This window comes from Malaclemys terrapin, chromosome 2 (assembly GCF_027887155.1).
Source record: "Malaclemys terrapin pileata isolate rMalTer1 chromosome 2, rMalTer1.hap1, whole genome shotgun sequence".
In the NCBI taxonomy this organism is placed as follows: domain Eukaryota; kingdom Metazoa; phylum Chordata; order Testudines; family Emydidae; genus Malaclemys; species Malaclemys terrapin.
The window spans coordinates 217,066,876-217,086,268 of NC_071506.1; the positions used below are offsets into that span (position 1 = coordinate 217,066,876).

Genomic DNA, 19,393 nt, shown 5'->3' on the forward strand with positions numbered 1-19,393 from the left:
ATGTATCTTTCTGTAGTTAATAAATCAGTTTTATATTTTACCTAAAACTGTGGTTTTGATTGAAGTGCTTGGGAAATCTCAGCTCACATTACAAAGGCTAGTGTGTATCCATTCCACACTGAGGGAGTGGCGAACTAATTAGTGAACTTGCACTGCCCAAGGGAGCCTTGAACAGTGTAAGATGGTACAGTTCTGGGGCATAGGGCTGGAGATGGGGGGAAGGATTGGCTGGAGCCTCTCTATTGATAGTTCATATTGGCCTGGAGCTCATTCATGTAACTCAGTTGGGTGTGTCCCTGCCTGTGGACGGCTGTGTAAATGCAGTGCCTGTTAGCGGCTTGTAGCTTGACATTAGCATCACATTGTGATGGACAGCTCAGGCTGGTGGGTTTGGAGGACTCAGCAGTCTCACAGCCCAGGTTTACTCATCCTGTAACTAACAAATAATGTCAAGAAGATCTAGGACCTGAAAGGAATTTATATTAATTTTTGTAAGACTCTACCATTCAGAGAATGATGCTACCACAGCAAAATCTGTTTTACCAGTTGCATGGCTTCTCTTGCTGCTTTTTCAAGTGTTTCTAAAGATGTTCAATTTAAAATGGTCTGTAGATACCAATAGGCTTATACGTCTGCATAAACTGAAGCAGCAGATGCACTCTGCATTATGTTGTGCTATTCTCTTTATGATTAATATTTTACCTCATATAGTTAATTTTGCAATGATTCAAGTAGAATTTAATTTCTTGAGTAACAGAAAGCATGATCTTGGAACTGCTGTGTGAAAGAAAAAAACAATTTTCTTTACCAAATATATCCTTATTTCCTACCAAACATCTTCACCGATAGCTTTTAAGTAGAGTAGGTATGCAGATAAGTTCTTTAAAAGGTTGTAGATTTACCTTATGCTTAGCTCCAGGATTCTAGACTTAAGATCTATGCATTTCTCTACATATGTGTATCAAAGAGCATTGTTTAGTGCTTTGGAGGAATGATGGTATGAAAGAGTGAGAATAAAAATGACATTTCCATGAAATCCACTCTAACTCTAAGTAGGGGCCTGATCTGTCAAGGTGCTCCATGCAACCATAACCTGATCACTCGAATGGAGCCCAAATGAATTCAGTTGGGCTCTACACAAGCACAGGGGCTTCCTGTCCATTGCAGCTTACAGGATAAGGGCCTCGGTGTGTTATATCAATTGAGCATTCAAAAACTACAGTGAAATAAGATTAGGGCACATTAGGGACTCAATGCTTGCCACATTTCATTTTCTAAATCAGACCGAGTTTTGAGTAGTTGTAACACTACAACCTTTTTTCAGTGCCACTGAGATGAGCTACTTTATTGATTTTAATAGGACCAGGATTTCCCCCCCAGGCTTGGACACTTTGGAGCCTAAACAGAAGCCATCTAGCTAAGCTTTTCTCACACATGTAATTTAAACCTTTTTGCAATTATATCAACCCCTATGGCCTTATGAATAACATGGCCATCATTCGTGACAACAATGGACTCTATTGAGCATGCCATGGAAGAATACTTAAGGATTGGGTCCTTCAGCATTGGTATACTCGAGTGACCAATAGTTTGCTTTCTTTGTTAAAATATGTACTTTGTAAAGAATACTGGAAAAATAATGTGAGTTTCTCTTTCTTTCTTTTAACACAGAACGAAGTTGTGCTATTGTGACTATATTTAAAGGGCTCATCAGCATTTCCTTTATAACACCTAATTTGTAGGGATTTATACATTGACTGTAAAAGTGTGTTCCAAGATGTAACTTGGTTACAGGGTATTCTTGGCTGAGAATGAATATTAAAAAATATTTTAAAAGATCAGCCTAGCTGTTTTTAAATCACGAGTGTATAAAGTTGCACAGACATATATTATTGGTTCCAAATGCTTAAAATTGATTGAACAACTCAAAATGATTATGATTTATAAAACAAATCTGTCTAGTAAGTATTCCACAATGGTTCTAGTGGGTTATTTATGTTATGAAACTTTGAAAAATAGATTAAATCTTTAACTTTGAAAAGTGATTACTGCATATGCACATAAACTATTTTTTCACAGAAATTGCATAATTTATATCCTCAAATTATTGAGCAGTGCACGTGTCAACATGCACAACAAATAAAAATCTGATTTTTTGAAGAAGGATCTAAGTATTACATTTAAGTATAAATTGTATAGACACTTAAGTGCCCGCAGAGATCCAGTTGCAGGATCAGGGCTTTACTTTCTAAGAAGTAGTGAAAGACACTTCAGGAAATAATGCACATATATAAAACTGTCTAAAGGGCCAAATTCTGCCCTCAAAATAGACTCCAGAACTCCTATGAGAGTTGTGCATGTATGTCTGAGGTCAGAATTCTGCCCTAAACACATATTTACCTGGGAAGACAATATCATGAATGTTTCAAGTTAATTTCCCTTCCTTTAAATTAAATTAATGGAGATATCCCATCTCCTAGAACTGGAAGGGACCTTGAAAGGTCATCAAGTCCAGCCCCCTGCCTTCACTATCAGGACCCAGTACTGATTTTGCCCCAGATCTCTAAGTGGCCCTCTCAAGGATTGAACTCACAACACCGGGTTTAGCAGGCCAATGCTCAAACCACTGAGCTATCCCTTCCCCCTCTTTGAAGATGGATTTTCTATTGTCTTGTCTTCTTGCATTCCAGACATTTTAGAAAAGGAATGTATATACATAAAACTTTGCTAAAATTAAGTCTCAACTCCAACTTAAACAGACAAAACTCAGGAAATTTAGAGCAAAGGCTAGACTTACTCGATTGCATTTCATTATTGCAGAATACCAAAAGGACAAATTGTACCCTTGTTTCTACATGTATTGTTTGCATGCACCTCCCCTTGACTTCCTTTTAAATTCCAACTATAAGCCAACCTCTTCTTGAGCAGCAGCCAACATGCTGAGCCTTTTTTTTGAAAACCTGGTCTATAATGTTCAGGAGTCATACAATATATTAAGAGTGTAATATTTAGACTACACAGCGGTTGTCCCATGAGTGAAGTTTAAAACTCTGAAATCTACTCTTACCATGTGTGGTGTCACAGAGGGAAAGGGGTACTTAATAAAGGCAAGACCTTACTGTTTGTTTCTTTTTTCAAACATAAAGCATCAATATTATTCACACACAACGTTAAGTCTAATTTCATACATGTGGCAAAAGAGAACCTAACAATTTTATGGGCTATACTTACTTTTCTTGAGGGAGGGTGGGAGTGTGTGTTTGCTTCAGGGAATTTATTCTGACTAGATTTATCAAGTTTTTTGAACCAGATAATTTTGTTTGATAGCACATCTGGCAGCACCATAAAATCTTGAAGTCCCAAGCTATTACACAGGAATTACTTTTGTAAATCATTTATGAATATTACTGATGTAAGCCTATTCTAGGCAGTAAGAAAGGGAAACAGTACTCAAGGACAAAGAAAAGGAAAATGGATTCCATGCCCTTTCAGGACTCAATAGTTTGGATGGGTATTTATCATTTTAAATTGGAAATCTGCTGTCTTTACCATAGCTGAAAATAATTAAGCATATGTAACGCAAGAATTATTCCCAGTATTCCCAAAATAGGAGAAAGGGGACAGTAATCCCCAGCTGAGGAAAAAGTTAAAGCTCTCTTAATAAAAAAGTGGGATATACTAATCTGAAAAAGCTTTCAGATTAAATGTCACATGCTGTTCAGAACGTAACACACACCCAAAAACATAAAAATAGTAAAGAATGAAAGTTATCAAGGTCGTTCCACTAACAACTCCTCCCAAAAACTCACACTTCTGTGTCCCAAAGTTACTTTCTTTCCAGAATTCTACAATGAAGCTCCATATAATCACAGGAATGTGCCTGAGTGCATCCTCTGTAAGATCAGTCCATATATTAGTCACTCAAAAAAAAAAATCGGCTCATGTTAGTTGCTAGACATACAGCTCAAAAGTGGAGGTTATCGGTACTTACTGCAGCTAGAGGTTCTTCAAGATGTGTGGTCCCAATCTGTATTTCACACATCGGCACATATGTGCGCCAAGTCCAGAAATTCTTCACTGCAGCATCCATTGGCCCACATATGCACAGTAGCTCTCCTCATGATTCCAATCCAGAGTATAACAGGCAGTGCAGGTTGATGCCTCTGTAGTTCCTGTTTACCACAAATACAACAGGATCCAAAGCAGAGGGGATGGAGAGTGGGTAGCGATATACAGATAGTGATCACGTATCTTGAAGAATCTCCAATTACACTAAGTAATCTTCAGCACTCACAGAAAAATGAACCCTATGTGTATTCCAGATGCGGGTGATTGGCAAGCAGTGTCAGACTGGGGATGGGTACAAGGAAGCCAGTACCAAGATGCTTGCAATACTGCCAATCTCACCGCTGCATTTGCAGCCGAGGCATGAACTAGAGCGTAGTGTGTTGCAAACATGCGGCTTGCCCTGCAGATGTCCTGCAGTGGGACATTTGACCAGAATGCTGTGAAGGCAGTTGTGCTCACATGGAGTGAGCTGTGACACCACCAGGGGGAGGAATTATAGCTATCTCAAGATGCATCCTGAAACCCACTTAGAAATTCTCTCAGAGGATTTGGCTTACCCAGGCACTTTCTCTGCAATGGTGATAAAAAGTCTCAGTGATTTCCTTATGGATTTGGTTCCTTATAGATAGAACACAAGGGCACACTGGACAGCGAGAGAATATATTCTCTGGTCATCAGAGGAAACACGGGGTTTTGGAAAAAATATAGGTAAGTGTACTGTCTGATTGATGTCGAACTCAGAGACAATCTTGGGGAGAAATTTGGGGTGTAGTCCAAGAGAAATCTTCTTCTTTGTGAATTGCTGTTTAAGGAAGGTCTGCCTTGACGGCGCTGAGCTCGCTGGAATTTCAGCTTTTGAAGAACGATCTTGAGTTGCCACATGTCCAGGATGGGTCTCCACCCTCTGTGTTTTTTTGGGAATTAGGAAATATGGGGAGTAGAACCTCCTCCCATGGTAAGGAGGCAGGACACACTCTATAGCCTCTCGGTGTAAAAGAGATTCTACTTCCTGTTGAAGTATCACCTTGTGAGAGTGGTCCCTGAAGAGGGACCAGGAAGGGTGGTGGTGAGGCAGATGATACTGGGGTGGTCATCTGGTGGAGAAGATGAAGAAAGAATGACTGCTTCATCCAGGGATGATGAAGAGGCACCCATCAGAACTGTTGGTACCTGCAGATCCGATTCCGGCTCTCCTTTCTCATACACCGATGGAACAGGCTGGAGAGAGAGAGAGAGAGAGAAAGAGAGAGAGAGGAGTGGTCTGACTCCTGAGAACAGCACAGGCACCTGCTATATGGATACCAATAAGGCCAGAAAGAGGGGTTAATTAATTGTGCGGGACCCCAAGAGAATTGCTACTAGTGGTCTCTGGGGGGAGGTCATACCCACAGGAATGGTGAGCATAACCAGTCGACTGTCTGATGGGGCTCAAGTGTCTCCATGGAAATACTGGCGTGGCTATCTCCTCTGACTCATCCATGTCTGAGAACTGTTCCATCAGTAACAGCAGTGCTATCGGTACCAGGGCACTCCTGCCGGATGGCTGGAGATGGGTCTGTTCCTGGGATACTGATATAGGCTCTTCCGCCGAATTAAGAACATCCCTCAGGAGGGCAGGACTGGAGAGAAGTGGAGACTGTGGATAAGGAAAGAATATATCCTCTGGTGTTATGTATGTCTCCATGCACCCTGGTGATCAAGAGGTTCCAGCAGTCAAGTCTGAAGGACTTGGTGCACCTGTGGCAGCTGGATGGTCTTTAGATAAATGAGGCAGCACTTGTACCAGTGAACATCTATCCTTACACTTTGGTACCAAGGTGACTGATAGAACCAGTGGATTTTCTTTTTACATGCTTTGCCCTCCAATCTGGGGGTCTTCAGTGGAGCCAGTTCCATGCATGACATCTCACCGAACCTGGACAGGCTCAGGGAGGAAGCGTGCTTCTTATTGACAGTCCTTGAAGGGGATCTGTCCTTGATACCATGAGAGTGCCCATTACTCTCATGGGGAGCCCTAGAAGAAAAGACCTTGGGCTTAGATCCTGAAGGCTTCAAAGCACGTACTTGGAGGGGTACTGCTGGTCAATTGAGGCCAATATACAGAGAGGTGGTTTCTCTGGCCCAGATCGGACAGGGACCTCATAATCTTCTCCATCAGGTGCTTTCGTAGGCAAAGCTCCTGGGCTTCTTGAATTTCGGGTGAGAAGGAGCCACAGATACTGCACATTGCAGAGATATGAGCCTCACCCAGACCTAGTACAGGCACCATTGACGTTCGTCACTGATGGAGAAAGAGCAAGGGCAAGAGACGCAATTCTTGAATCCCAGGACTCGGGCATAGTCCCGGAGCTGGGAAGAGGCTCCCCAACTGGTGGAAAAGAAATACCTATGCTAACTATAAACTTTAACTACTAACTATTAAGCTAAGATATATAACTATTTACAAACATTTTCTTTCTTCACTGGTTAAACAACAGAATGAAAGAGGACACCATTCCGACTCAGGCCATGTTGTGGTAAGAAGGAACTGGAGAGGCGTCAACCCTCACTGCCTCTTATACCCTTGGTCGGGAGCATGAGGAGAGCTACTGCGCATGTGCAGGCCAACAGACCCTGCTCTGACGCACTTCCAGATTTGGACTCATGGTGCGCATTTGTACCCATGTGTGGAATACACATAGGGACCAGCACTTGAAGAATACAAACTTGCAAGCTTTATGTCCACTTTCAGAAGTGTACAGCACCACATGACCAACATGCTTCATAACAATACATAGCTCCATTATTACAACTTGAGCCAGAAAGATATTCTTCTATTCCAACAACACATCATACTGTGAGAAAACTTAGAGAATTCTGACAAACTTACCGTCGCATGGCCTGGGGATTATATTCCTTTTGAAAGATTTACAACATATTTATATAAAATCAGCAGTTTACATCAATAGAATATTTCTTTCAAAGAACCAAATAAAAGGTCACAGTTAAAGTGGGGTAAGTCAGCTGGGGTAATAGTGAGTGATAGAGATCTCTGCAGTAACAGAGGAGTAGAGAGATCCCTTAACTATTTATTTCAGACTTCCTAACATCTAGCATTGTTGAATTTTATATTTTATTTCGAGAGGAGGGTAGGAAAAGAGGTAGGTTGTTAGTTTCAATTATAGATTCTTTTTAACTAATGTTTTGTTACAGAATTTCCTTGTTTCAAGATCCACGAGTGAGGAAACAATTATGTACGAGAACTAATGATACCTACCACTTGTATACTTTAGCAAGTCCATGAGCACTGGGAAGAGAACTTATGGGGATAAGTACTAGAATCAGTATGATTCATCCGTCTGTATGCTAACAGGCTTAGAGAATTTCTAAAAATTTGTCCTTACCTGAAAGCAGGTCTACTCTGTCCCTTTACCTGCAGAATTGATTCTCTAAGTCCAGGAAAGCTTGTTGCTAGTTTCTTAAGTGGCTTACACCTATGGGATTCCCAGGAATCACTCTGATAGGGTGGAGTTACAAAGAGTCATGGGCATTTAGTCTGAGGTAAGAGCTATTATTGAGTAGTTTAACTTTTAGGGGGAACACATTTAAAAGTATTATGCTTCATAGACCACATTAGGAGATGACAATACCATAACAGAGTTCCAAAATTTATAAACTGTACTTTAAAATTGTTCATGAGTTAAGATAGTTCCTACCATGAAACCATCACAGAACATATTACATAGTTTTGTGAATCCAACAGTCTGATTGTTTTAAAAGTCTCAGACTACATGAATCCAGGAAGAATTGATATATGGAGATATACCTATCTCATAGAACTGGAAGGGACCTTTTGAGGTCATCAAGTCCAGCCCCCTGCCTTCACTAGCAGGACCAAGTACAGTCTCTGACAGTTTTTTGCGTTGTTGTTGTTTTGCCCCAGATCCCTAAATGGCCCCCTAAAGGATTGAACTTGCAACCCTGGCTTTAGCAGGCCAATGCTCAAACTGCTGAGCTATGCAGCTTGTTCCAAAAGCAAAGAGTTTTTTAAGGTTAGGGCTGATGTCATTAGCAGGATATTGCTAGCATGATACCATATTGCCTGTACGTAAAGAAATTAATATTTAAATTTTGCCTATCCCACCTTCTGAATATAAGAACTATGTTTAAAAATAACATCAGCACGGTGATGATAAAAGGTGATGTCTGAAAACAGCTGGCAATTGCAGAGGTGTGCAAATGGTAATGAGTATATGTCAAGCCTTCAGTGTGAGATGGGATTTAAAGAAAGAGGAGGCAATAAAGGTGAAAAGCAGACTACTCAGAAAGCTGTAACTATTGAAAAACAAACAGATGAAGTCCTTTAAAGTTTTAATTCATATTGGATTTTTCCCTAATTCGATACAGATATAGCAATATTATTAGACTAATGCACAGCTGTTGAAAACTATAAGTACGCTGAGTGAAAAAATCCATCATATATTTACTGTGATTCAACCACCAATGAAAACATTCCCCTCTTGTAGCACTGTAAGGTAGAATGGGAACTGAGAGTCCTTGACCTTCTAAGTAATTAAGGGAATAGAGATATATTCTTGTTTTATTAGAGATACAGAGAGACACTGAACTATTTGAATAGCTGAAGAATTTGCCTGTATTTGCCTGTTCCTGAGTAATGCGGATAGTTTAGCACTCTCTTGGGGGTAACACATCGTAATGAATATCCGCTATTCATATTTAATGCAATCTACCAAAGAGTGCTTTTGGGAGGACTTTTTATGTCAATACAATGATTAACAAGTGAACTGGAAAAGTAAATGAATGCCTACAAGGGGTGGAGCTGGGGAAACTGTGTTGTAATACACTAAAAATACTGCATTCTACTGTATTAGTTTAATGATGTCAGTCAGTCCATATTTATTCCCCCCCCCAAAAACAAAAAAAACCCTTTGAGCTGGAGTCCAGGTTGTAAATAGCCAGCAATAATGTAAGAGAAAACAATCCTAATAGAACATAATGTTTTAAAACAACAATCTGCCTCGCCCGAGTATCTCAAAAGCACTATTTCAAAACCATAGTACTACTATATTTAGTGGCTAGATAAGGGTTCACATAGCATTGTCAGAGTGGATTCTATTCCCTGCCTCTCCCACATTCTTGAATGATTTTATTTTCCAGACATCTACACATGTCCAAAAGACCTATACAGAACAGAATAGATGGGACATTCTATTTTAAGATTACACTTTTAAAACAGCAAACACTGGAAAGTATGGAAATGTGCGGTTAAATTACCTTAACTCTATTCTTGCCACCCCATAGATTCTCCATGTAAAATGGTTATGATTATCTAATAAGTGGATCAGTTATTCACCTTATTGACTTTCTGTCAAAGCCCTTTATAATGATATGTTCACATTTCCCAATCCCTCCCTATACATTCCTGGGACAAATAAAGGCAGGATCCTTGGGATCCCAAGTCTTATGGTCAGGGGTTTGAGGACCAGATTGGAGCAGTAAGTCACAGGGAGAATAACAGGTGGATCATCATATGATTGTTAATAGCTAACTGCTCTGTGGGCTGCTTCATTAGGAGGATGACAAGAGGCCATCTCAGGAGAAAGCGGACTGTCCCAAGTTAGGGGATTTTTTTTTTTTTTTTAAAGTGGACTCCATTTGTTTGTGTATCTAGCCCTCATTTAGATTTAATTCAGGCCGTTTTTTCTGTGTGGAGGTATTTAAAACTCAATTAAAAATCCCATAAGGTGCACAAGTACTTCATAACAGTTTAGTGGTATTTGTATTCAGACTGCATTGTGAAGACGTTGCTATTGATGCTGCCATTCCACTAAATATTATATTAAAAGAGAATTTTCCCTTTCAACTCTGGTACAAATATGTATTGGCAACAACTGATCTCTTTGGCTTTTATGTAGTTTTCTGATAATATAAAAATAGAAAGTTATTTTAAAAAATGTGAGTTCTAATTCAGACCGCAACAGAAACAGGCAGCATAGTGTTCCGATGGGGCCTTGAGAAGACAGTTGTCCACCTATGGAAAAATGATGATTCCTTGTTTCCGCAGATAGGCAATGATTACCATGAGGAATTGGAGAACACCCGAGGCACTGTAGATAGTCCAAAGGGAAGTACTTTGTACTGGCAGTAGTCTGTGCCCACAACAAATCGGAGGAATCATCTGTGTGCAGAGTGTATGGAAATATGAAAGTATGCATCTTGGAGGTCGAGGGCTGAGAACCAGTCCCCCTGTTCCATTGCTGGGATAATAGTGGAGAGGGTAACCATCTTGAAGCATTGCAGTTTGACAAATTTGTTTAGGTTGTGAAGGTCCATGATGGGACGCCAGCCGCCAGACTTTTTCTGAATCAGTAAATAGTAGGAGTAGAAGCTCTGTCCCCTGTGGACGGAAGGGACTTGTTTTATGGCTCCCAATTGCAGAAGATGTTTTATTTCCTCCCCATAGAATGGAATCATGAGTGAGGTCCCTGAAAAGGGATGGGGAGGGGGGAGTAGCAGGATAGATAGGTAGGGGATGGAGTATCCTTCCCTGATTATCTCTAGGACCTACTTGTCCGAGGTGATGAGACTCCCAAGATGATAGGAATGGAGCCAGTCGGTCATCAAACAGATGGAATATGGAAGATGGTGAGCATGCCTGGAAAAGAGGGGTGCTTCTCAGGGCCTCGGCTGCACCATCAAAATTGTTGGTTTGGTGGTGATATGTGAGAGGTAGACCCCTGAGGAGTGGACTGTCTACATTTATTAGGAGGCCTTCGTCGTCGGTGCTGGATGTCATAGTGCCATTGAGGAATGTATTGTTGTGTACTGAATCGTAAGGGGACTTGGTACTTCCCCAATCATCTCTTTGGTGCCGGCGTGTATATCCTGAGGAATCTCAGGGAATCTTTAAGGGAGTGCAGAGAATTATCCATGAGCTCCAAGAAAAGTTTCTGGCCTTCAAACAGTAAGTCCTCTACTGTGGTTTGTACCTCCTTAGGAAAACCCAAGAGTGGAGCCACAATGCATGCCTCTTGACCACAGCAGTCACAATGGAGCGAGCAGCAGCGTCTGTGAAGTCTAGTGAGGCTTGTACAGGCTAGGAGGCTGTGGAATTGAAGGCTTGGAATTGCTCCTTCTTGGTCTCCAGTAGATCATGAAAGAGTTCCTCCAATTTGGAGTAGTTTACATAGTTATATATCAGAGGGGTAGCCGTGTTAGTCTGGATCTTTAAAAAGCAACAAAGAGTCCTGTGGAACCTTATAGACTAACAGATCTATTGGAGTATAAGCTTTTGTGGGTGAAAATCCACTTCGTCACGTCTGATGAAGTGGGTATTCACCCACAAAAGCTTATGCTCCAATAGGTCTGTTAGTCTATAAGATGCCACAGGACTCTTTGTTGCTTTTTACGTAGTTATACTTTGCCATGAGGGCTGCATAGCTTGAAATCCTAAATTGGACCGTGGCTGATGAATATGCCTTGCAGCCAAATAGGTCCAGATGTTTCCAATCTCTGTCTGGTTTATTAGAATAGGATTGGAACTGACGGTCTCTCTCTTGCACCGCACTGACCACTAGAGAATTTGGGGTGGGGTGTGAAAATAAGAATCCTCATTCTTCGCTGGAACATAATATTTTCTGTTGGCATGTTTGCAGGTTGGAGGGATAGATGCCGGGGACTGCCACAGCACCTTTGTGGGGTCAAGAAGAGCCTCATTGATTGGCAATGCGATCTTGGCAGAAGAGGATATGTGCAGTATATCCAGCAGTTTATGCTGCTGGTTTTTAGCTTTCTTCAACAGGATCTCGAAAGATTCTGTAACCCAGCAGAATAACTCCTGAAAGAGTCTGAAGTCATCGGGAAATGTAGGGGGTCGGGGCATCATCAGGAGATGAGGATGAAAAATATAAAGTTGGTGGAGACTCTTCCTCCTCCTGTTCTTCCTGTTCAGTTAATGCCAGCAGTGGTTTGACTTCCTGGGGGCGAGAAACGGGTAGAAAAGGGAAAGGTGTAGGTATCCGTCGAAGCTCCCTGGTAGGGTTCCTGAACTGCCCCCTATACAAGATTTCCCAATACGGCCAGTTTAGTGGGAGTGGCACATATGGCTACATCCATGGTGGTCCCTGCCAGGCTTGATGATCAGCAGAAGATTGCGTACAGTGAGGATGGGCAGGTAGGAATTGCCCCTAGTCGAGAAAACAATAGAGCCCTCATCTTTCTCATCATCACCACTAGGGAAGAGAGGTGCCATTCTTGGTGGAGAGAGGGAGGAGCGGCGTGAGTCTGGAGAAAAGGGTGAAAGTGGCGGGGAGAGGTCACATCGCAGAAGAGGAGACTCCGGAGTGTCAGAGACCAGCAGGTCCGTCGGGTATCTGAAGTCATGTGGAGGGGGAAAAAGCCTCATTGGTGTCGATGGAAGACACCACGCTGAAGGCAGACATGGCACCGAAGGCAGGGTGTATGTCCCTGAGACTAGGTCGGTGCTGACAATTTTGCTGGTGCCGAGGTCTTAATCAATGTTGACAGTTTCACTGATGCCAGAAATGGCATTGGTGCTGTAGCTCCTGAAGGTGGCCCAGCTTGGTCCTCAGAGCTGGGAAATGGTGCCAAGGGACGTAGGTCTGCTCAGTTAGAGTCTTTTGACTGTTTCTTTGAACCGGTACTGGAGGTGCTCGGATGAGCCCTGGAGCTATGTATCCCATCAGAGGAGGCTCAGGTAACCAACCTCGCTGGGGATGGTGTTCTGGTGGGCTGTGCCTCAAAGTGTGAGGAGGAAGCCCATTTCTTGTCATCCAAATGAGCAAGGAATGACTTTCTCTTCAGGGGACAGGAAAAATGAGGACTGGCAGATGACCTGGCAGAGTGTGAGATGGGGCACCGGAACAGGGGGGGAAGGGGGTCAGGGGCCTGGCCCATCCATTTTTTGCCATGCCCTCCCCCTCCCCCCCCCCAAGGCCCTGCCCTCAGCGGCCAGGCCGGCAGCTGGAGCCTGGCCAGGGAGCCCAGACAGCTGTGGGGCACCGTGCCATGGACTGTCCTCCACCTGCCCAGGGTGGGGGGGGTCGAGAGCAGCCCTGGGCCCTGGCCCAGCCCTGCAGTCCCCCCACACTTCCCACCGGAGTCGGGTTGTGGTAAGAGCTGAGCGGGCAGCTATGGGAGCCACAGACTCTCCTGTCCTGGGCAGGAGGCCCACGGGGCAAAGCCATGGGCTGGGGCCTGCTCTTGGACTCCCCATCCCCAGGCAGGTGGAGGATCCGCAGCTCCTTCTTCCGGTTTGGCTGGGGATGGGGCCTCAGGTGACAGAGGGGGGCAGGGGTGGGGTCATGGAGGGGGCGGGGGCCCCCTGCTTTTGGGATGACTCCACTGCCACTGGCATGAGGGCCTCCCTGGGGAAGAGTCTGGGCCTGCGCCTGATGCCAGTCAAAGCGACTTCTCCATAAGGAGACGTTTCAATCTAATATCCCAGTACTTTCTGGCCCTGGGTGTCAGGCCGAGGCAGTGGGAACACTTTTGTGGGATGTATCCCTCTCCCAGAGAGCCGATACACTGAATGTGGCCATCTCTTACCAGGAAGGTGGCTCCGCAAGAAATGAACCTCTTAAACCCAGGGGATCCGGGCATAAGGGTGGAGGGAAAAGCTTCCCAATTGGGAAGGGTAGGAAGTGGGGGGGGGGGAAACAAACTCAAGCTATGAAAGAACTGAAAAGGTAAAGACAAAATAAAAATAATAATTAATATTTTTTATAGAAGAGGAAAGGAGAAGAAGAAGAAAATACTAATTACCGTGCTGCGGATTCCATTCCATTCCAAAAGGTGGTAGAGAAGACACTGGGGGCGGTCAGACTGCACAGCACTGTATGTACGTCCTGCGCACAGCACAAGAGGGGGAAGGTCTGACAGACACTGCTAATGAAGATTTCCAGTCCCAGGCACAGCGGGCACTGCCGCATCAACAAGTGGAGCACCCATAGGGACATCACTCGAAGAACTAGCCCAACAGTTGCTCGTGCATGATTCTGACTTAAAAGATATTAAAGTGGCTCTGAGCTCCATTTTCTTCCATGTTGTCTTTGTCCCTGCTCAGGTCCCAAGAAGAACTTCTTTGTCCAGAGTACTATCAGTGCACATTTTTTCATGGATTCATATCCACTGGAACTGAGAACAAAATGACCCACTGAAGCTCGAAATGCCATTACGAAACCAACTATCCTGTAACTATCTCAGTTAATTTTTTTAAAGTAGAAAAGGTTTGTGGTTCATCATTATGAATGCTATTGCATGAGCGTGCACACCGAGTACTCCCAAATGGGACTACTGAAAAACTCTGCTTTATGCTGCCCAGGGTTAGTACAGCACTAGGTGAATCAATCATGCTTATAAAAGTAATTATCTTCTTCACCACAGTCTCTCTTTTATTCATTCAATGTTAACATACAGTTCACCTATGTGTAAAGGTAATATTTTTTCTGTTACTGACCTTTTTAGCATTGTGACCAACCTTATAATTATAAAGTATTTTGCACTATGTATCTCAGTCTAAAAACAGAAGTCAAGTCAGAGGTGAAGGAGTCAACACCATTATCAACATCAGTGAAATTAATTCACTATAACACAGTTCTCTTACTGGAGGCCACTTATGCCCATAAAATTAATCTGTCTAAAAGCCTTTTTCTCTTTAATAGGAGAAGGGCCTGATGATGAGGCCCCTTATTTCTATGACATGTCAGTTTCAACTGTAGATACAAGATGGTTGAATTTACAGGTACTTGGTGTAATGGAAAAAGTCTGAAGTCAAGACAGAACAGAAAATAGTACAGTAAAATAATATGAAGTCTTTCAACTTAAACTGTACCAACTTTGATAGCTCTGAACAAAAGCTGATAAATTACATTGTTTTAAAAAAACTAAAGGGACCAGAGGTCTTTATTCTTGACAGAGTTCCTATTATCTAAAATAGAATATTGAACTCATGCAGTTGAAAGATAAATAGCACTGTGGATACAGTCACATATAGTGCAGGGCTTCAGGCAGATACTGGGCAAGTTTCCCTACATATAGCTTCTCACTACAGAACTGTATTCCCCCAGTGTCCAGTTCTGGCTCTCATTTTAATAGAAAGACTCTTGACCATGCTAAACTGTACCAAACTGCATGGTAGTTTTGTGAAGTGGAAACATTAGTTAGGATAGGCCACTCTGACTACTTTCAAGAATCTGAATCCAGGCCTCTTGAGATATAAAGTCAATGCACTAGGGTCCTGTCTCAGGGCTCCTGAATGATTTATAAATCACTTACCAGAACTCTAAAGGCCTAAATTCAAAAGAGGCTGCCACGTCTATAAGACCGGAAAACAAAATAAGTGAGAAATATCAACCAAAAGGGCCAGCTGTCTTGCAAGGATCTCTTCCCCCAAGAAATCTTTGTCCCATTGAGCCCCCTCAACATTTCACACAGAGGCAATAATTTTCATACACAGGTACCCAGTGCTACGCTCTGAAGTGACCAGATTTTTATGGTCAGCGAAGTCCATGGGAACTGTTGGTGCTCAGCACCTCTAAAGAATCAGGTTAATTTTACTTGCATATGTAAATATGGATAAAAGTGTCTGAATTAAGGCAAGCACCTTTGAAAATACTGAAAATTGGAGGATGAGACCATGACAGTGGAGACTTAAAGAGACATTCCCATATTTTCAAAACTGGCCACTTGTTTTGAGTGCCTAAATATACATTCGGCTTGATTTTTAGAAGTGCTGAGTAGTCACAACTCCTACTGATTTGATTTCAATACAATCTTAATGTAATAAGAACATGATTATGGTGAAGAACAATTGTGCATATACAGTCCTATATATTTTGGATATTTACCAATATATGTCTTCAAAAAGGTGCTGTGAACTAATCATCTATCTGGTCCATGTGACAGAAGAACTTTCTTGCAATATCAGAGCAAAAACTCAGTTCAGTATTCTGATCACTTCTAAAAGGACTGGGAAATTAAATGCTTAAAACGTTTTCTAACTTGTAGCTGTTTCTTCTTTACATCCTATAAAAGAAATCATGTAGTGCAATAAAACAGAAGAAATTAAGAGTCTGACCCTGAAAACAATATGCCTGCATGTGGTCTCACGTAAGTCTACACGCATGGGGAAATCACACCCCTCTTGAAGTTAATAGCAAAACTCACATTTATTTCAGTAAGGCTAGGAGTTCACCCATAATGTGTAAGTGGATAAAGGAGGGGCTTCACATGCAAGTGGCATTAACAAGCATTTGAATTTCTTCATTCCCTGTGTCTCATGCTAAAATGTTGCTTTCCTTCGTCGTCTTTATGGTTCTCTTCCTTTTTGCTCCCCTTCCTTGTCTGGAATGCAAAACTTTGCATGCTTTTTTACTCCAGCACATATTTTAGTAGCTAATATCAATACTCTGCAAGCCCTTTGTAGCTTTCTGTTTAGCCAAGAGACTTCTTAATATGGAGCATTCACAGCAAGGTCCTTTAACAAACATCTGTACAATAAATGTGAGCTGTGAAATGAAACAGAATAATCCTCCAATATCCCACCAAGCATGCACTGCTTTTCCTCACGTAGGGCCTAACCCTGCACTGTTACACCACTGAAAATATAGAGTAACTCACTTTCCTTAAATGGTGTTATACTGGGTTTACACTAGTGTAATTGAGAATATCACTTGGACCCATGGCCCTTCTTTTCAATGCATTTGAAAGTAAGTCCTAGCAAGAAACATGGCAGTGTTCATTAAAAAGCACTGAAAACAACTCACTTTGGCTAGTACACTTAGTAATATTGAATGGCAGCATTTTAAAGAGGATATACCAGACAACAGAGCACTATATCACTGCATATGAGTTTCAGATGCATACGCTGACCCCAATAGTGCAGCAACAAAATACCTACTGATTCTAGTGGGCAGGGCCGGCTCTGGCTTTCTGGCCGCCCCAAGCAAAAAAAAAAAACGCGGCAGCCAGAACAGCAAAGTGCAGCTGGAGCCAGGGTGCAGAGGGACTCCCTGCCCTGCAGATGTGCCCCGGCTAGGGGGGGGGGAGGGGGAGGGAGCGGGGGGAGAGAGAGAAGGGAGGCGGCCAGGGCTTCAGCGGAGCGCTGCCACGCGGCCCCTCCCACTGTGCCCCCTGCCGGGAGGCCTCCACACCACTCCGGTCGGCTGGGAGGGAAGGACACGGGCTGCCCTGCCAGGCTTGCTGCAGGGCGCTCCCATCCTCCACGCCGCTGCCACCTACAGGGCAGTCGGAGTGGAACAAAAAAAAAAAAGCGGCCGTGCCGCCCTAGGATTGGGCGGAATGCCGCCTCCTACAAGCTGCCGCCCCAAGCACCAGCTTGCTCGGCTGGTGCCTGGAGCCGGCCCTGCTAGTGGAGGTTCTATGTGCAGCTACAGAATCGGGACCTTAGTATGGCAAGCAACAGGGAAGCAAAACAAAAAAGCACTATTTATTATGTACTAATATAGGCAATAGCTATTTGCTAATGAGAGAAGAAATTATTTTTCTGTGTGATTTGTTAAAAACACATGTCTGGTCTGACCTATGGTGGTATGATAAGGTATCGCCACAGCTACTAACGAATAACAATGTAAGATTTCCTAATGTCTAGCAGGTTTTATCACTCATGACTTTCATAGCTGGAATATTTCATACTATTGCAAGTATATTATCTTTTTTTTTTAAAAAGGCAGAGAAAAATAAAAATTATATTTCAAAATAAATTTGTTTTTAAAGAAAGGGAGGCCAGTGGCAAATGAACAGCTGTAATTAACCTTACAATAATCAACGTGTTCATTCTTTAAGGAAATTACAGTAAAGCCTCAGAGTTATGAACATCAGAGTTACAAACTGAACAGTCAACCACATATTTCATTTGGAACTGGAAGTACACAATCAGGGAGCAACAGAAACAAAAAAAAGCAAATACAGTACAGTACAGTAAAGTAAACTACTAAAAAAAATAAAAGGAAAGCAGCATTTTACTTCTGCATAGTCAAGTTTCAAAGCTGTATTAAGTCAATGTTCAGTTGTAAATTTTTGAAAGAACCACCATAACGTTTTGTTCAGAGTTACGAACCACCTCCATTCCTGAGATGTTCGTAACTCTGAGGTTCTACTGTAGTAAATAACAGCCATAAGAATTAATAACTGGGCACTTACTTGCAGGTGATGGGGTGCTGCATCCCCTTGTTGGGGGGTTACCCTGGAGTCCATGAAGGGAAGGAAGTGAAAGTCCACCGATGACTGGAGGAAAAAGTAATGGATATGGGGCTGTTGGATAGTGATTCATATGTCCGTTCACTGTTGGTACTGGACACGTGCGGCTGCTGGTTGTCATGTTAATACCTCAAAGGCTATGAGGTGTACAAATACTATGTTGCATTACTCCAGGCCAGGACATGAATATCTCAACTTGTGAATGGAAGAGGCTGACAAACCTGCAGGTACTGCTTGAGCTGGATTGTGTGAAGATGAGAAGATAATTCACTAGATAACAATCCTTTATTTCATTGCTGCTTTCTACTGTTTTTTCCAGTACATTCTTGCTGTGCAGATTGAGAACAGAAAATCTTCTTTTCCTAATCTGTGCATGTGGTGTGCAGTTCAGCTGCTTATTTAAATAACTTTTTTTTTCTGGAAAGATAGCTTCACTCTACAGATGCATGCTGATTTATTCTGGAGGGGAAAAAATAAAATATATTGGTATATTACGCATAAAAGCTGAAAATCTTTCTGTTCTGTGCTTACTTTGTAAAGAAAAGTATTTACCAGTGTCCCATAACATGGACCTGACAATCACTGGGATGAAATCCCGACCCAATTAATTTCAATGAGCCAAGATTTCAGCACTGAATGTTTTATTGCTAATCAGACACAAGTTCTGTTTTAGAAACTGCCAAATTCTGAACTTTGATCAACCAAATTAGCTGAAACCCTGATGTGGGGGGAAAAAAAAAATCAAGTAAAGATTAAATGTTCTTCAAGATACAATATATCAGCACAAGTCAAAGCCTATAAATATATTTGGGGTGTATTTTTTTAAAGTGTGTTTAGCAAATACAAATCATCCAGTTTCAGTCCTGAAAACTCAGCCCCATAACAGATACAGAATGAGTGGCTGGAGTGGAAGCTCCCCACTCTACTTCACCAGAATGCCTCAGTTCTGGTCCAGAAGAACCACCTCTGTGGTTCATTGTTGATAGGCCATTCAATCCTTGACCTCTTGTGTTAGGGTACTGTCTATACCAGGAACATGTATTAACTGACCCAAAGACAGTGTAAACAAGCCCTTAGACTGCCAACA

At 42.4% G+C, this 19,393-nt stretch overlaps 1 protein-coding gene across 1 annotated transcript in view; it reads right to left on the reverse strand.

Annotated features, from left to right (window-relative positions):
* Positions 1–18,704, reverse strand: part of RARB (retinoic acid receptor beta) — a 313,832-nt gene extending 295,128 nt beyond the window's left edge. Inside the window, exon 1 of the mRNA XM_054019947.1 lies at positions 18,250–18,704. Coding sequence (XP_053875922.1) covers positions 18,250–18,427 — 178 coding nt within the window. The 5' untranslated portion in view covers positions 18,428–18,704. The remainder of the gene's footprint in view (positions 1–18,249) is intronic.
* Between the last annotated feature and the right edge of the window lie 689 nt (positions 18,705–19,393).